The sequence below is a fragment of the Dioscorea cayenensis genome, chromosome 5 (genome assembly GCF_009730915.1).
Source record: "Dioscorea cayenensis subsp. rotundata cultivar TDr96_F1 chromosome 5, TDr96_F1_v2_PseudoChromosome.rev07_lg8_w22 25.fasta, whole genome shotgun sequence".
Taxonomy (NCBI): Eukaryota; Viridiplantae; Streptophyta; class Magnoliopsida; order Dioscoreales; family Dioscoreaceae; genus Dioscorea; species Dioscorea cayenensis.
The window spans coordinates 28,577,231-28,591,651 of NC_052475.1; the positions used below are offsets into that span (position 1 = coordinate 28,577,231).

The 14,421-nt window shown below is 32.8% G+C and overlaps 3 protein-coding genes across 3 annotated transcripts; 1 reads left to right on the forward strand and 2 right to left on the reverse strand.

The window, feature by feature from the left end:
- The first annotated feature begins 4,659 nt into the window (after positions 1-4,659).
- On the forward strand, positions 4,660-7,853 carry LOC120261744 (probable glucan 1,3-beta-glucosidase A). Its single transcript, XM_039269726.1, has 8 exons — positions 4,660-4,896; positions 4,965-5,084; positions 5,200-5,388; positions 5,486-5,644; positions 5,801-5,970; positions 6,802-6,957; positions 7,040-7,389; positions 7,485-7,853. Exons 1-8 carry the CDS (start codon positions 4,699-4,701, stop codon positions 7,667-7,669), a joined length of 1,527 nt encoding a protein of 508 aa, XP_039125660.1. The 5' UTR covers positions 4,660-4,698; the 3' UTR covers positions 7,670-7,853.
- LOC120261745 (non-specific lipid transfer protein GPI-anchored 11-like) lies at positions 7,852-8,894 on the reverse strand. The gene is made up of 3 exons (XM_039269727.1): positions 8,491-8,894; positions 8,371-8,403; positions 7,852-8,093 (listed from the first exon to the last, which is right to left on the reverse strand). The coding sequence occupies exons 1-3, from the start codon at positions 8,816-8,818 to the stop codon at positions 7,942-7,944; spliced, it is 513 nt and encodes a 170-aa protein (XP_039125661.1). The 5' UTR covers positions 8,819-8,894; the 3' UTR covers positions 7,852-7,941.
- Positions 8,895-12,686: 3,792 nt separating this feature from the next.
- Positions 12,687-13,815, reverse strand: LOC120262043 (non-specific lipid transfer protein GPI-anchored 11-like). The gene is made up of 3 exons (XM_039270093.1): positions 13,329-13,815; positions 13,205-13,237; positions 12,687-12,927 (listed from the first exon to the last, which is right to left on the reverse strand). The coding sequence occupies exons 1-3, from the start codon at positions 13,720-13,722 to the stop codon at positions 12,782-12,784; spliced, it is 573 nt and encodes a 190-aa protein (XP_039126027.1). The 5' UTR covers positions 13,723-13,815; the 3' UTR covers positions 12,687-12,781.
- Positions 13,816-14,421: the final 606 nt, after the last annotated feature.

A 14,421-nucleotide genomic window follows, 5' to 3' on the forward strand; every position in this document is an offset into this window, starting at 1 on the left:
TCATTATCAGAAAAATAATCATAATAACTTGGTGGCTTTCTCCACATTTTTTAAAAAAAAACTTAAAATAATATTAGTGGCATAAAGGCTTGCCCCAAAGAAAAGGATAAATTTATCTTTTTTATATAATGTATATTGGAGGGTTTCCTTCAGCATATGCCTGATGTGCGTGTAATGTGGTCTTGGTTTTATTTTATATTTATTTGATAAAAGATTTCTTAATTCATAATGAAATTGGAAAAAAAGTCACTTCAACTGTTTTTACGTGGACTAAAATCAAGTTTGATAAAAAATAAGATGCAATGTGTAAGTTGTGGGCAGAAAAAAAAATATCATTCATACCACTAAATAAAGCAAACTTGTTTTCACCGAAATGACCTGAAATGAAACTATTCATATATCATATAAAGTGAAAAGCATTATTTTGGTACAAGTCGATGAGACCAAAACATAATAAATTATAGATATTAAATGCAATCTTGATGTAATATGGGTTAAGGGCAATCGATAAAGATAAAGTTTAATTCATTATCAAGATATTGCCCTTTTAGTGGAAGAGTTAATGTTTATTTATTTTTCTAATTAATCAAAGGTTGATGTAAGTAAGTTAACATGAATAATTTATAACCAAAAAATAATAATTACTAGATGTAAAAACGCACGTGAGAAACTATTTCATAAGTTTTTTTTTATTGGAAATGAAATAACAAGGGTCATAAAATTTTACCAACAATTTTCAAATTGATAATACTAATATCAATTTTAATTATTATATAAAATTATTTTAAAAAAAAAAATGTATAGACCACATTTATTAAAAGAAAAGAGTACAAAAACGCAAAAAATAGACATAAAAATGAATAAAACTACAGACAGAAAATAAAAAATCCATTAAAAAACTTTATAAATTTTAATAATAATGAACTATCTTGTCTAAAATTTTAAAAACAAATCAAAAGAATAAATCAACATAAAATTAGATACATAAAATAAAAATAATAATTTCTATAAAATTCTAAGAATAAATATTTCATCACAAAACAAAAATCAATTACAAGCGTCAATGCATGTATATATGATCAAGTTTAACATAAAAATGGGATCAAGATAGATGCAGGCTTAGAACATTATTAATTAATCCCCTCACAACCAATCCAATTTTTTTTTTTATTTTTTATTTTTTATTTTTTTATTTTTTTGATTTTATTTTTTTTTTGAAAAAGTGAATAAACCATATTCATTCATTCAAAAACCAAACGAACAAAATACAACAGTAGTCCACTAGATGTGGAACCCAAGAAAACAACAAAAAGGAGGAACAATGGATCTCCTCCTGACCCACAAAACAAACCAACGAACTACCCGTGAACTCTAAACTACGCCGAATAGAGGAAATGGAATCCTCAAGCGTCGATCTCAATCCCTCAGAAGCTGCAGAGAACCATGATAAAATGAAATGATCAGTTTTAACTGCAACATCATGCGGACACGCACACTTATCAGAAAAGATAACATCATTTCTTGTAAGCCAAAGCGCCCACACGAAAGCTTTAATCGCCCCGTCCCCAACCACGCGGGAACCAGCCCGCAAGGCATTCCTCCAGACCCCCCACATAAGCGACATCGAACTCGGAAGCAACGGCAACTGTAACACCCTACAAATGTCACACCCACCCCTTCTACCGAGGTAAATGTGGCACCCATCAGTTAAAATTCCCTTTTAACTGAAAGCCGACACCCTGTTTTAAACAAATTCAGACCTACAAATCACAATTTGCAATTTTTCACCAAGTACAGGTTCAAATACATAAATGCAATAAATATAATCACTCTAATTTGCGGGTACAACCGCTACAAGATCATGACACCAATAACAAAAAAGAAAGAAAGATGGACCCACTGCAGTCCTTGACTCAACCCTGACTAGCTCTATACTCGATCAGGCAATCTAGGGTCCTGCTCCTGCAGCTACAGCACATTCAGTTGGTCGGTAGTGGCTTAATAATTTCAAATACTTAAATACAGTGTATATAAAGTATATAAATACTAACTTCTCGTGATAATTTTTCCCAATTTTTCCCAATTTTTCCCAAAATACGAGAATTCTAGCAAAAATACATCTTTAAAATAACTTTTTGAAACATAAATTCATCATAAATCAATGTCAAAAATAACGGATAATATAAAAACCATTCTCAAATCCACTACCGAAAACTCTCCCCGACTTCAGCCGTCAGCGACTAGGGTTTGGGAGCCGCCAAGGTCTTCATAACCTTGAGCGTTGGCCCACCGGTCCCGTGTGGTGACTCCGGGATCCCGATGTATCATTCAATCAGGGCTCTACGCTCCCACCTGATCTGGACAAATCAACACCCAGGTCCACCACGCCACCTCTAAAGGCCTGCCCGTGGGGACCCACTATCGCAGATGGTCGGGCCTTAGCCGCGTCACCATCCAAAGCAACATGTAGATGCAGAGAATAATACAAACCGTATAAATCATATCACATGGTCCTTATCCGGGACATTCACGATGACGATACATGCATAATACAAGTAAAGTCAAATCAAAAATACCATTCCTATGCCAGGAATGAAAACCAGTCCCACAAATATTGTAGGTAAAACATTTTAATACACGCACATGATTTCACAAATCATTCCAAATCAAAGCATATATAACCATCCAAAAATAAATTCATGAACCGAATAATTAAATCACATATACATGTATTTATACTATTCATAAATACGTATAATTATACGAAATTGATGTATCAATATGATTGTCAGGAACATCAACGGCAAATAAATATACGTATACCTCAACATTATACGCCAATTAAACATGATAAAAAGAAATACTTAAACAATTATTTTCAAAATACTAGCCATTAAATAATTATTTCAAAATAATAATAATTAATCAATTATTTAAAATAATAGCCACTACCAACTCACCTGGTGTCCTTGGGTTCCTTGCTAGGCCTGGAACTCCCTTCCAAGACTGAACAACACCTAACAAGAATAATAATATAAAAATAAATACTACATTTAAACTCAAAAGAAAATACGAAAACAATAATAGACTCTCTATTGGGCCCACTCACTCCAATCGGTTAAAACACGACCTTGCATAGTCCAACTGGCCTTCAATTGCATTTAAACCAGCTCAATTTAGACTAAACACAGCTAAACCAATCTGAACCAAGCTCAATTGCACTGAACCAAGCTTAATTGCACTGAACCAAACTCAATCAAACTGAACCAGCTTGAACCAACTCAATTCTTATTCAAAATCCATTGAACCAACTTGGTTCAGTCCAAAACCCTTAACCCAAATCAACTGAACCAAACCCAAACCATCTCAACTTGATTTGATCAAGCCCAACTCAACCAAATTAATTCAACTCAATCAATTCAATCCAACTTGGTTTGATCCAACCAATTCAATTGGACTAACTCAACCCATTTCAATCCAACAATCATCATTAACACCTTAATCATCATCATCATCAACTTAATTAATTAAACCAAACCCTAATCTCGGTGCTACAGTAATGTTTAATCATCTCCAAACCAAACCAAACCTTAATCATCTCCAAGTTTTTCTCTTTAAAAACCTCTAATTTCTCTCATTTTCTTCATTTTTTTTAAACCCTCAGGGTTACTGTAGCATGGGAAGGATGAAGAAGAAAAGATGAACAATTCTAGATTTTTCTCCAATCTTATGATTCAGCCGAAATTTACATTTAGTCTCTCAAAACTTAATTTATTACAAAACAGTCCCTGAAAAACTCACAAATGGTCCCTGAATTATAAAATAGTATTCTCAAAAGATCCTTTCAAATTATCCAATGGTCCTTGGATTATAACACAACATTTCCAAATGATCCCTTCCACTTACCTTTCAGTCCTTGGTTTTCGAGAAATATTTTTATATCAATCCTTTTTTTCTATTATTCTTTAACCCAAAAATCTTTTAAAAACTTTTACATTACGGTCCCTTTGCTCTTACCACTGGGGTTTCTCACAGAGATTACTCGTAGAAAAATCTCATCAGAATCGTAGTAATACTCGAATATATTTTTGCAATGTGATCCACGCGTTCGAGTATTACAACAAATCTGCGCCTACACCTCAAGGGAGAAACGACATCGCAGAAGAGATGATCCACCCGATTCCACCGCTCGTAACACAAAGACGCATGTGGCGGTCGAAGCTTATTTGCACCTCGCGCTAGCTAAATTTTCAGGGTAAGAATTTTTATCCTTCCGCACTCAACCAATTGAAGATATTGACCTTCCTCGGGCAAGGGCCCTTCCAAAAATACTTAGCAATAAGGCACCGAAGCCCCCGTCATGAAGTCGATCGTAGAAGGATTTAACCGAGAAGGATTTAACCAATCCACTTTCAACTTTAATTTGAATTATATATATAGCACACAGCTTACACAAAGTCAATCAAAAGAAAAAAATAAAAAAAACAAAAACTTATTCAACAAATTCATAAGTTCAACCCAACACTACAAAAAGGTCGCTTGTCAAACGCTAACACTTTGGATTTCATACCAAGTGTCAAACATCCAGAAGCATTGAAAAAATAAAATAAAATAAAGATTATTGGCCTAAAAAATACTCTATAAAACAAGAAGGCCATAAGACTAAAATATCTCACATCTCAATCTCAAAACAAAACCATGAGAAGTATGGCACAAACCCAAGTTCCAATTGCATTAACCTTTTCAGTATTAATATTCCTCATCTCCATCTCCCATGCAGCAAGGTCCACCCCTCCTCCTTCCAAACTGAAGGCTGTCAACCTTGGAGGATGGCTTGTCACTGAGGGATGGATCAAACCTTCTCTCTTTGATGCCATTCCCAACAATGATCTACTGGTAATTACTTACTTTAATTTCTTCATCTCTAATCTTCAGATAAATTCTAACAGCATTTTGATCTTCAGGATGGCACACAAGTAGAGTTCAAGTCAGTTACACAAGGCATGTATCTTTGTGCAGAGAGTGGTGGAGGTACCATCATGGTTGCCAATAGAACCATTGCTTCAGGATGGGAAACATTTAAGGTTTGAGAAAGAATAAACCAACAATACTTAACTTTAACATGTGTTTTCTCCTCTCTTTTTTTGAAATTTCTGTTTTTGAATGTTGTGGAATGGATATATATATATATATATACAGTTATGGAGAATCACTTCAAATGAGTTTAATTTGAGAGTCTTCAATGGAGAGTTCATAGGGTTGGAGAGTAGTGGTGATGCAGTGGCAGTTTCTAATAGACCTGGTGATACTGAGACTTTTGAGATTGTTAGGAACTCTGGAGATTCCAGCCGGGTTCGTATCAAGGCTTCAAATGGTCTTTTCTTGCAGGTAATAATAATAAGTTAACTTATAATATTGGTTATGATACAAAATGTTAGATTGGTTTTTAATTAACAAGATGATATGATACTGTTGTTGTTATTAGGCGAAGACGGAGATTTCGGTGACAGCTGACTACTTAGAAAACACAAACTGGGGAGATGATGATCCATCGGTGTTTTTGATGACAATAGTTGGTTCAATGAGGGGAGAGTTTCAGATCACCAATGGTTATGGAGCAGAGAAGGCCACGGCTGTTATGCAGGTAAGTATTGATCACTTTGGTTGACTAGTCAACGTTTTGACAGAGTTGACCATGATGATTTGGTCAACTGTATGATGTTTGACTAGTCAACGCAGTGTTTTTTAATATTTGTCTTTGTTTATTCCTTTGGGAGATGAGTGGAGAAATGATGGGCAGGAGCATTGGAGAAGCTTTATAGTGGAGGATGACTTTAAGTTCATGGCTGCAAGTGGGTTGGGTGGTGTTAGGATTCCAGTTGGGTGGTGGATGGCTAGTGATCCTACCCCACCATGGCCTTTTGTAGGAGGCTCTTTGCTAGCTTTGGACAATGCTTTTATTTGGGCAGAGTATGTGACTTTTTTTTATCTTTTTAATAATTGTTTCTTAGTTGAGCACCGAAAGATTCGAGTTTTATCTCATTGCAAAGACTTCTTTATATATATATAAACTATTAAAAGACCACTCTCTAATTTCGGCGAAGGATCCAAAAAATCGTTACTTTAAGACTTTATGTATTGTATATAATTATCTTTAAAAATATTATATGTAATAAACTTGTGTAAACACCTCAAAAAATAAATTATTTTTATTTATCTATCTTTTAGATTTATTAGGACACACGTGTATGAGGAGTTATTCATGTTTGGATTTGTTTATAATAAACTCCTATATGACTATGTCAAATAGCAAACTGGCTTTTGATGTAAAAATTTTATAATTCAAGTTTGAAATCAACTCAACATAGTGATAGAAATTGGTCCCTCTTTATAGATGAGAATTTACAATCCCATATCAATTGAGTGAGGATGCATGGATTAATGTTGCTGTATGCAAGTATTTAATTATATATGTGCTTATCGTATTTGTCTTTAAAAAAAAAAAACTCTTATATCAAATATATAGCTTTGTTTAACCTATTTGAATGATACTAGACATTATTGTAGTCACAACTAATGAAAAGCAAAAGTAATCAAATTAATGTTAATGCAACAAATGAGTACAAAAATGTGAGGAATTATCATTGTTTCAGTATATTAAATTATTAAAAATAGCATGATCTCTTTAATCGTTTTAACATACTTATATATATGGAGAGCACACTACAACGAGAGTTGGTTGCAGGAATACAAGGGCTAAACATACTGAAAGAATATCTTGTTCATTTGTTTATATTTCAGGAAGTATAACCTCAAGGTGATAATTGATCTCCATGCTGCACCAGGTTCTCAGAATGGATTTGAGCACAGTGGATCAAGGGATGGTTCTACTGAATGGGGCACCACTCAAGCCAACATTGATCAAACAGTTTCTGTTATTGAATTTTTAGCAGTCAGGTAAGTTTGCTCTCTTATTACAATAATATGTGTGGTTTGATTCAATCCAAAAGCTTAAAAATTATTACATTCATGTATTTAGATATGCACGAAGAAAATGTCTATATGCGATAGAATTGATAAATGAGCCGAGAGCACCGAGTGTCACTCTAGAGAGTTTGAAAAACTACTACAAAGCCGGCTACAATGCCGTGCGGAGGCACACTACTGTTGCCTATGTGATCATGTCGGCCCGGTTATCGGCCGATGAGACCGAGCTCCTTCAGTTTGCCAGTGGATTTTATGGTGCCGTCATCGACGTCCATTACTACAATCTGTACTCAAACATCTTCGACAACTTATCAGTACAACAAAACATCGACTTTGTGAACAATAACAGATCTAGACAAGTGAACACGTTAACCACCTCCAACGGCCCCCTTGTATTAATAGGTGATCATCAAACGGATTGACACAAATGTAAATTCTTGATATAAATTGATGAATTATTTACTAATATGAAGTGAATTAATTAATGAATGATGCAGGGGAATGGGTGGCAGAGTGGCAAGTGAATGGGGCTAGCAAAGAAGATTACCAAAGGTTTGCAAAGGCTCAATTGGAGGTGTACGGCAGAGCAAGCTTTGGATGGGCTTATTGGACATGGAAGAATGTTAATCAACATTGGAGTTTAGAGTGGATGATCAAGAATGGTTATATTTCATTGATTTAGATCCAATTTCCTAATCTTATATATATACCCTTCTGTTTCTCCATAATAATTAATCAAACTGTCAAACTTTGATGGAAAGATTGTATAATGAGAAAGTGTTCTTATGGAATGCATGAGTAACAAAAGTTCACCCACTTTTACAAGTTATTTGGCTCTCTGATTTTTTCCCCATAGATTTCAGAAAGAAAAAAAAAAACATTTTATAATAATAAAAGAGGAACAAGCATGAAGACAATCAAAAGTCTCAAGACAATTAACACAAGAAAAAGTTATCATGCAATGATAGAGGAGCTATAGAGAGGAACAGCAATATAAATAATAAACAGGAACATTGATGGAGCCTGAAGAGGAGCCATAGAGTGTGTTCCTGGGGCTGAAGCAGGGGAATTTGCAAAACTTGCTCCTGGGGATGAAGGTGATGGAGCTGCAAAACCATTAAAGATATCAATCGAATAGTAACTTATAATTAATCCATGTTTATCTATGAATAAGTAAAGTTAGACCAATATAATAAGCTTTATAATTACTCTAATTTTCATTAATAACATCACAGTTCTTTATCTTCCACCACTCACTCTCCTAATAATGTCTTCTACCACACTGCATGATATTTTCTGTTCTGAATGCATAGAAATCATCTACAGAAATTATAGATAAAGAATTTCTCAACAAAAATAAGATAAAGTATTCATATTACATACCTGGTGCTGAACCAGGGGAGCCTGCAACATCAACTGAAACAAAGAACAAACACAAACAAAGCACTTAAATATAAAAAGAGAAAATCAGGAAAAGAAAAAGAAAAAGAAAGAGTGATTTACTTTTGCAATTAGAAAGAGAAGGGGTTGAAATCCCACAGGCATGAGGTAAACCAAAGGCTTTAGTCATGTTGAGTTTGATACCAAAACTAGAACTCTGCTTGAAAGCCTCACACAAACAAGAGACCTCATCTTTGACCACCTTCTTGAGCCCTGCACAACACAGACCTTGTGGCTTTTCCAACTTACTACCATATTGAACAAAAGAAAGGCATTCTGCAAGGTTTGTTATTGCAGAGTTGCAATCAGGAGGAGCCATTGATGGAGCTTGAGAGAAGACCATTCCTATACTTGCAAACATCAACACCACCAAGACTAACATGTTTGCCATTTTTCAAAGTTCTGGGACAATGTGGATATGTGGAAGGTTTGAAGTGCCTGTTTTATTTTGTGTGTGTGTGTGTGTGTGTGTGTGTGTGATGATTATTTCTTCTTTTTAAATTTTATTTTTTTATTTTTATTTTTAAGAAACAAATGAGTAGTGAGTGGTTATTTATGTGGGAAAGGAAGCATTATGGTCATATGGTGATGGAGTTTCATTTTGGAAAGGCTTGGTGTTAATGAATTGGCCTTGAATATTTGACTTGTTTTGGAATCATGGTGATTTGATTTGATTTGATTTGATTTATACGAAAAATAATAATTTTTTTGGAAGGGATAAATATTAATTAGAACAGTGGCCAGTGTTGGTTTCTTTTCATACCTTGTGAAAGGTGGTCTCTGGGGTAGGTGGTTGATTTTTATGAGAATTGTGTGTGTGTGTGTGTGCGCGCGCGTGTTTGTTTTTATAATTTCTATTTTCTATTTTTTTATTTTCCACATCTGCACCATCATTTGTTTTAATTTAATTCTACTTTTCATTACATACTTACTTTTATGTTTTAATTCAATGATAAAATAATTTTTTATATTTTTATATTTTATAATTTTTATAATATACATCATTAGATATTGGATATATAATTAATTTTAACAAAAAATTTTATTAAAAAAAATATTCTCACAATATCTACTGATATATATATATATATATATATATACACACATTATAAAGAGCTTTATATACACATTAAATTAAATTAAATTCAATAAAGAAGGGTGACAACTAATTTTGTTTTATGAACATGTTTTCTTAAGTAAATTTACTAAATTAACGCTCGCAACATGATAGAATCCTAGGAGTCGTTGCAGAGAAACTAATATTGCCACTATGTAAGAGTTAACACATATAGCATGATAAAATAAAGGATGTTGTATCATAAATAACACATAGTATATATATATATGAGAACCCATCATCTAGGGGGACGTCCTTAAATTTCAAATCTAGGGATGTCCATAATAGCCATCGGATGGTAATCTCTTATCATTATGAACAGTAAAAAGATATACAGTGACTATATAGACAATCAACCATTGGATGATGATCCAACGGCTTAGATTTAAAACGTCCCTAGATTTCAAATCTAGGGACTTACCTAGATGATTTTTTTCATATATATATATATATAAATTGCTAATAAATAAATAGTCTCTATGAAGTTAAGATATTAAAAAACAAACCCATGACTTTGAATATTCCCAAAAAAATCCTTTTTTTCTGACATGTTATTTTTCAGATTTTTCTGACATAAAAATGGTTGATGTTGGCATAAAACTAGCTGATATTAACAAGATTGACTCTCAGGTTTTTAAGAGGAAACCCGTAATTTTAAGTGTAAAGATTAAATTTTAATTGCAAATGTACTATATGTTAAGTGAAAACTTATGTGATTAAACGAAAACTCACAATGTTAAATGGAAACTATATATTTTAAGTGGGAAGATAGCGAAGTGAGCTGCATTAATTAAAAAATAAACGATCAGAAAAAAGGACTATCTAGCAAATTCAAATGTCAAGAGTCTATTTAGGAATGTTTTGAAAATTTCATGAAGTTATAATTCATTTTCCCATATATATATATATATATATATAAGTCACTAAACAAATTTATATATGAAATATTTAATAATCTATTATTGATTTGATTTTACGAATCCATAAATTAACAAATTGATTTATAGATTTGAACTGAAACCTTCCATATATGGTCCAAATTGATTGGGCTATTAGATTATTTTCAATGTAAGAAAACCAAATAAGCAAGGCTTATTTTTGGGGAAGGTATCTCTTTAATTTTATATTATGTTCTTGTTAATTATCCTAGAAATATATGAGATGTACATGTTTTTAAGATTTAGAATTAGATTTTATGTTTGAGATTGATATAACTAAATTAATTTTATTTATAATTTATAATAAAATTAAATAACATCTTAACATGATAGAGTTAAAACATATCATGCAATCCTACTGGAGAAAAATATTTAAATCCAAAGAATATAAAGTTATATTTTGAAAATTTAAGAAAATGAAACCTATAAGCAAATCTATTATAACTGATTGGGAGATTTTTTATCGTGTTTTTTTCAAAATTGTAATATATTGTTGATGAACATTAATTAATAGACATAATTTTTTTTATATAAAAAATAATGAATATTTTTTTTTTCGACAAAGACGGACCTCTGGAGATTTATTAACTTGGCCAGACGTCACATGAGGCAATTAGATTTCTATTATGTGCACGCTCAAAAGATATTTCAGAAACCAAATCGAGTTAATAAATACCCCCTACCCTGCAATTCTGAAGGGGAGAGAAATGACATTTTTCCCACAGGGGACTCATAAATAATGAATGGACAATATTGCTATGATATTTTTTATAGTACTCTACATTATATGTATAGTATTATATCGGTACTGTCGATTTAGGGAATAGACCCTACTTAGTGAAGTGGTATGTTACTTGAGTGATGAGTAAAATTATAACGCACAGACAAATTAGTAAAAAAACCTAAAAAGAACAAAATAAGAATAGTTAAAATTTCTTCAACAATAAACTTAAAATCAAAAGAAATACAACTATCAAATAACATATGTTGGGAGCACTTAAAAAGCAATTACCATATGGTGAAATATTGTCTTTCAATAAGCATTAGATTTTAAAATATATTTACTTACGTGGTAAATTAAAAAAATTATCGGATCATAACAATGGAAAAATATTTGAAATGTTATTTATAATGGAGTGATTATCTGAATTATAAAATTTTAATTATTTGGATATACATGACAATTAATTTAAAATGGAGACGAAGAGAAATTTTTTAAATAAAAAAAATATAAAACATCTAGTTTTATATAAGATAAAAATACTTATAAAAAATTATGTGGAGCTCTAATTAAGAGGAAGACAAGTAGAAGAAATTTTGTGGGATCGAATTGAGAGAAAGACAATTAGAATTGATAAATGAGCCGAGTGCACCAAGTGCCACTTTAGAGAGTTTGAAAAACTACTACAAAGTTGGCTACAGTGTGGTGCGGAGGTACACTACTGATGCCTATGTGATCATGTCGGTCCGGCTATCAGGCGATGAGACCGAGCTTTTTTAGTTTGCCAGTGGATATTATGGTGCCGTCATCAACATACATTACTACAATATTCTTTTTTTTAATAAAATAAATAAACCATGAATTTATTAAAAATCATTACTACAATCTGTACTCAGACATTTTCAAGAACTTTTAAAAACATTGTCTCTGTGAACAATAACAGAACTAGACAAGTGAACACCTTAACTACCTCCAACGGCCCCCTTGTATTAATGTGTGATCATCAAACGAATTGACACAAATATAAATTCTTGATATAAATTGGTGAATTATTTACTAATATGAAGTGAATTAATTAATGAATGATGCAGGGGAATGAGTGGCAGAGTGGCAAGTGAATGGAGCTAGCAAACAAGATTACCAAAGGTTTGCAAAAGTTCAATTGGAGGAGTATGGCAGGGCAAGCTTTGGATGGGCTTATTGGACATGGAAGAATGTTAATCAACATTGGAGTTTAGAGTGGATGATCAAGAATGGCTACATTTCATTGATTTAGATCCATTTTCCTAATCACACACACACACACACACACACATATAGCCTTCTCTTTCTCCATAATAATTCATCAAGCTGTCTAACTTTGATGGAAAGATTGAATAATGAGCAAGTGTTTTGATGGAATGCATGAGAAACAAAAGTTCAGACAATTTTACAAGTTATTTAGCTCTCTGATTTTATTTTTATTTTTCATAGATTTCAGAAAGAAAGAAGGAAAAAAAAAACGTTTTATAATAATAAAAGAGGAACAGGCATGAAGACAATCAAAAGTCTCAAGACAATGAACACAATAAAAAGGTATCACGCAATGATAGAGAAGAGAGGAACAACAACATAAATAATAAATAGGAATATTGATGGAGCCTGAAAAGGAGCCATAGAGTGTGTTCCTGGGGCTGAAGCAGGGGAATTTGCGGAACTTGCTCCTGGTGATGAAGGTGATGGAGCTGTAAACCCATTAAAGATATCAATAGAATAGTAACAAATAATTATTCCATGTTTATCTATGAATAAGTAAAGTTAGACCAATATAATAAGCTTTATAATTACTCTAATTTTCATAATAACATCACAGTTCTTTATCTTCCACCACTCATTCTTCTAATAATATCTTCTACCACACTGCATGATACTTTCTGTTCTAAATGCATAGAAATCATCTACAGAAATTATAGACAAATAATTTCTCCAAAAAAAAAAAGACGAAGTATTCATATTACATACCTGGTGCGGAACCAGGGGAGCCTGCAACATCAACTGAAACAAAGAACAAACACAAACAAGCACTTAAATATAAAAAGAGAAATCAGGAAAAGGAAAAGAAAAAGAAAAAGAAAGAGTGATTTACTTTTGCAATTAGAAAGAGAAGGGGTGGAAATCCCACAAGCATGAGGTAAACCAAAGGCTTTAGTCATGTTGAGTTTGACACCATTACTAGGACTCTGCTTGAAAGCCTCACACAAACAAGAGACATCATCTTTGACCACCTTCTTCAGCGCTGCACAACAGTGACCTTGTGGCTTTTCCAACTTGCTACCATATTCAACAAAAGAAAGGCATTCTACAAGGTTTGTTAATGCAGAGCTGCAATCAGGAGGAGGAGGAGCCATTGATGGAGCTTGAGAAAAGACCATTCCTACACTAGCAAACATCAACACCTCCAAGACTAACATGTTTGCCATTTTCAGAGTTCTGGGACAATGTGGATATGTGGAAGGGATGAAGTGCCTGTTTTGTTTCATAGTTCTTGGACAATGTGGATATGTGGAAGGAATGAGTGCCTGTTTTAATGTGTATGTGTTTGTGAAATGATGAGTTGGTGTTGGTGCTTTGGAATTGGACTGAGTGCTTTTTATTTTTATTTTTAAGAAACAAATGAGTAGTGAGTGGTTATTTGTTTGGGAAAGGAAGGTGATGGATTTTCATTTTGGGAAGGCTTGGTGTTTATGAATTGGCCTTGAATTTTTGACATGTTTTAGAATTATGGTGGTTTGATTTGATTTGATATTGTTAATTTATTTTTTTTATTTATTTTTTTTAACATTCATTAGATAAACAAAAAATAATAATTTTATATAAAAAAAAAAAAACAAGATCATGCCCCAGGGCAAAACACAAAACAACTTCACAAAATAGCCAACTAGTTGTGGAACAACAACATAACCAAAAACAAAACAGAGGAACAATTGACCTTCTCAAGCCACGTACACAGAAAAACTAGCCCATGAATTTGACATGATCCTCCTCGGCCATGGGAGCCAAACTAGCCTCCTCAATTTGAGGTCTTAAAAACTCCAAGCTGTATCTGATGGTATCGTTAGACTCTTGCAACTTCTCTCTCGTACAAGCTGCGAAGAATCAGAAAAGTAACAACCGATCAATCTTCATAATGATAACATACACAGGCAAAAAATTACCATTAAAAATGTAATTGTTTCTAA

What these genes read in the sequence shown, in the direction of transcription:
- LOC120261744 (XM_039269726.1), top strand. Translation starts at nt 4,699, where the DNA reads ATGAGAAGTATGGCACAAACCCAAGTTCCAATTGCATTAACCTTTTCA. An exon ending in CAAATGGTCTTTTCTTGCAG is followed by an intron (nt 5,389 to 5,485) that starts GTAATAATAATA and finishes TGTTGTTATTAG; the next exon opens with GCGAAGACGGAGATTTCGGT. An exon ending in AGGCCACGGCTGTTATGCAG is followed by an intron (nt 5,645 to 5,800) that starts GTAAGTATTGAT and finishes AATGATGGGCAG; the next exon opens with GAGCATTGGAGAAGCTTTAT.
- LOC120261745 (XM_039269727.1), bottom strand. Translation starts at nt 8,818, where the DNA reads ATGGCAAACATGTTAGTCTTGGTGGTGTTGATGTTTGCAAGTATAGGA. An exon ending in TTCTCTTTCTAATTGCAAAA is followed by an intron (nt 8,404 to 8,490) that starts GTAAATCACTCT and finishes TCTTTGTTTCAG; the next exon opens with TTGATGTTGCAGGCTCCCCT. An exon ending in CTCCCCTGGTTCAGCACCAG is followed by an intron (nt 8,094 to 8,370) that starts GTATGTAATATG and finishes ATGGTTTTGCAG; the next exon opens with CTCCATCACCTTCATCCCCA.
- LOC120262043 (XM_039270093.1), bottom strand. Translation starts at nt 13,722, where the DNA reads ATGAAACAAAACAGGCACTTCATCCCTTCCACATATCCACATTGTCCC. An exon ending in TTCTCTTTCTAATTGCAAAA is followed by an intron (nt 13,238 to 13,328) that starts GTAAATCACTCT and finishes TCTTTGTTTCAG; the next exon opens with TTGATGTTGCAGGCTCCCCT. An exon ending in CTCCCCTGGTTCCGCACCAG is followed by an intron (nt 12,928 to 13,204) that starts GTATGTAATATG and finishes ATGGGTTTACAG; the next exon opens with CTCCATCACCTTCATCACCA.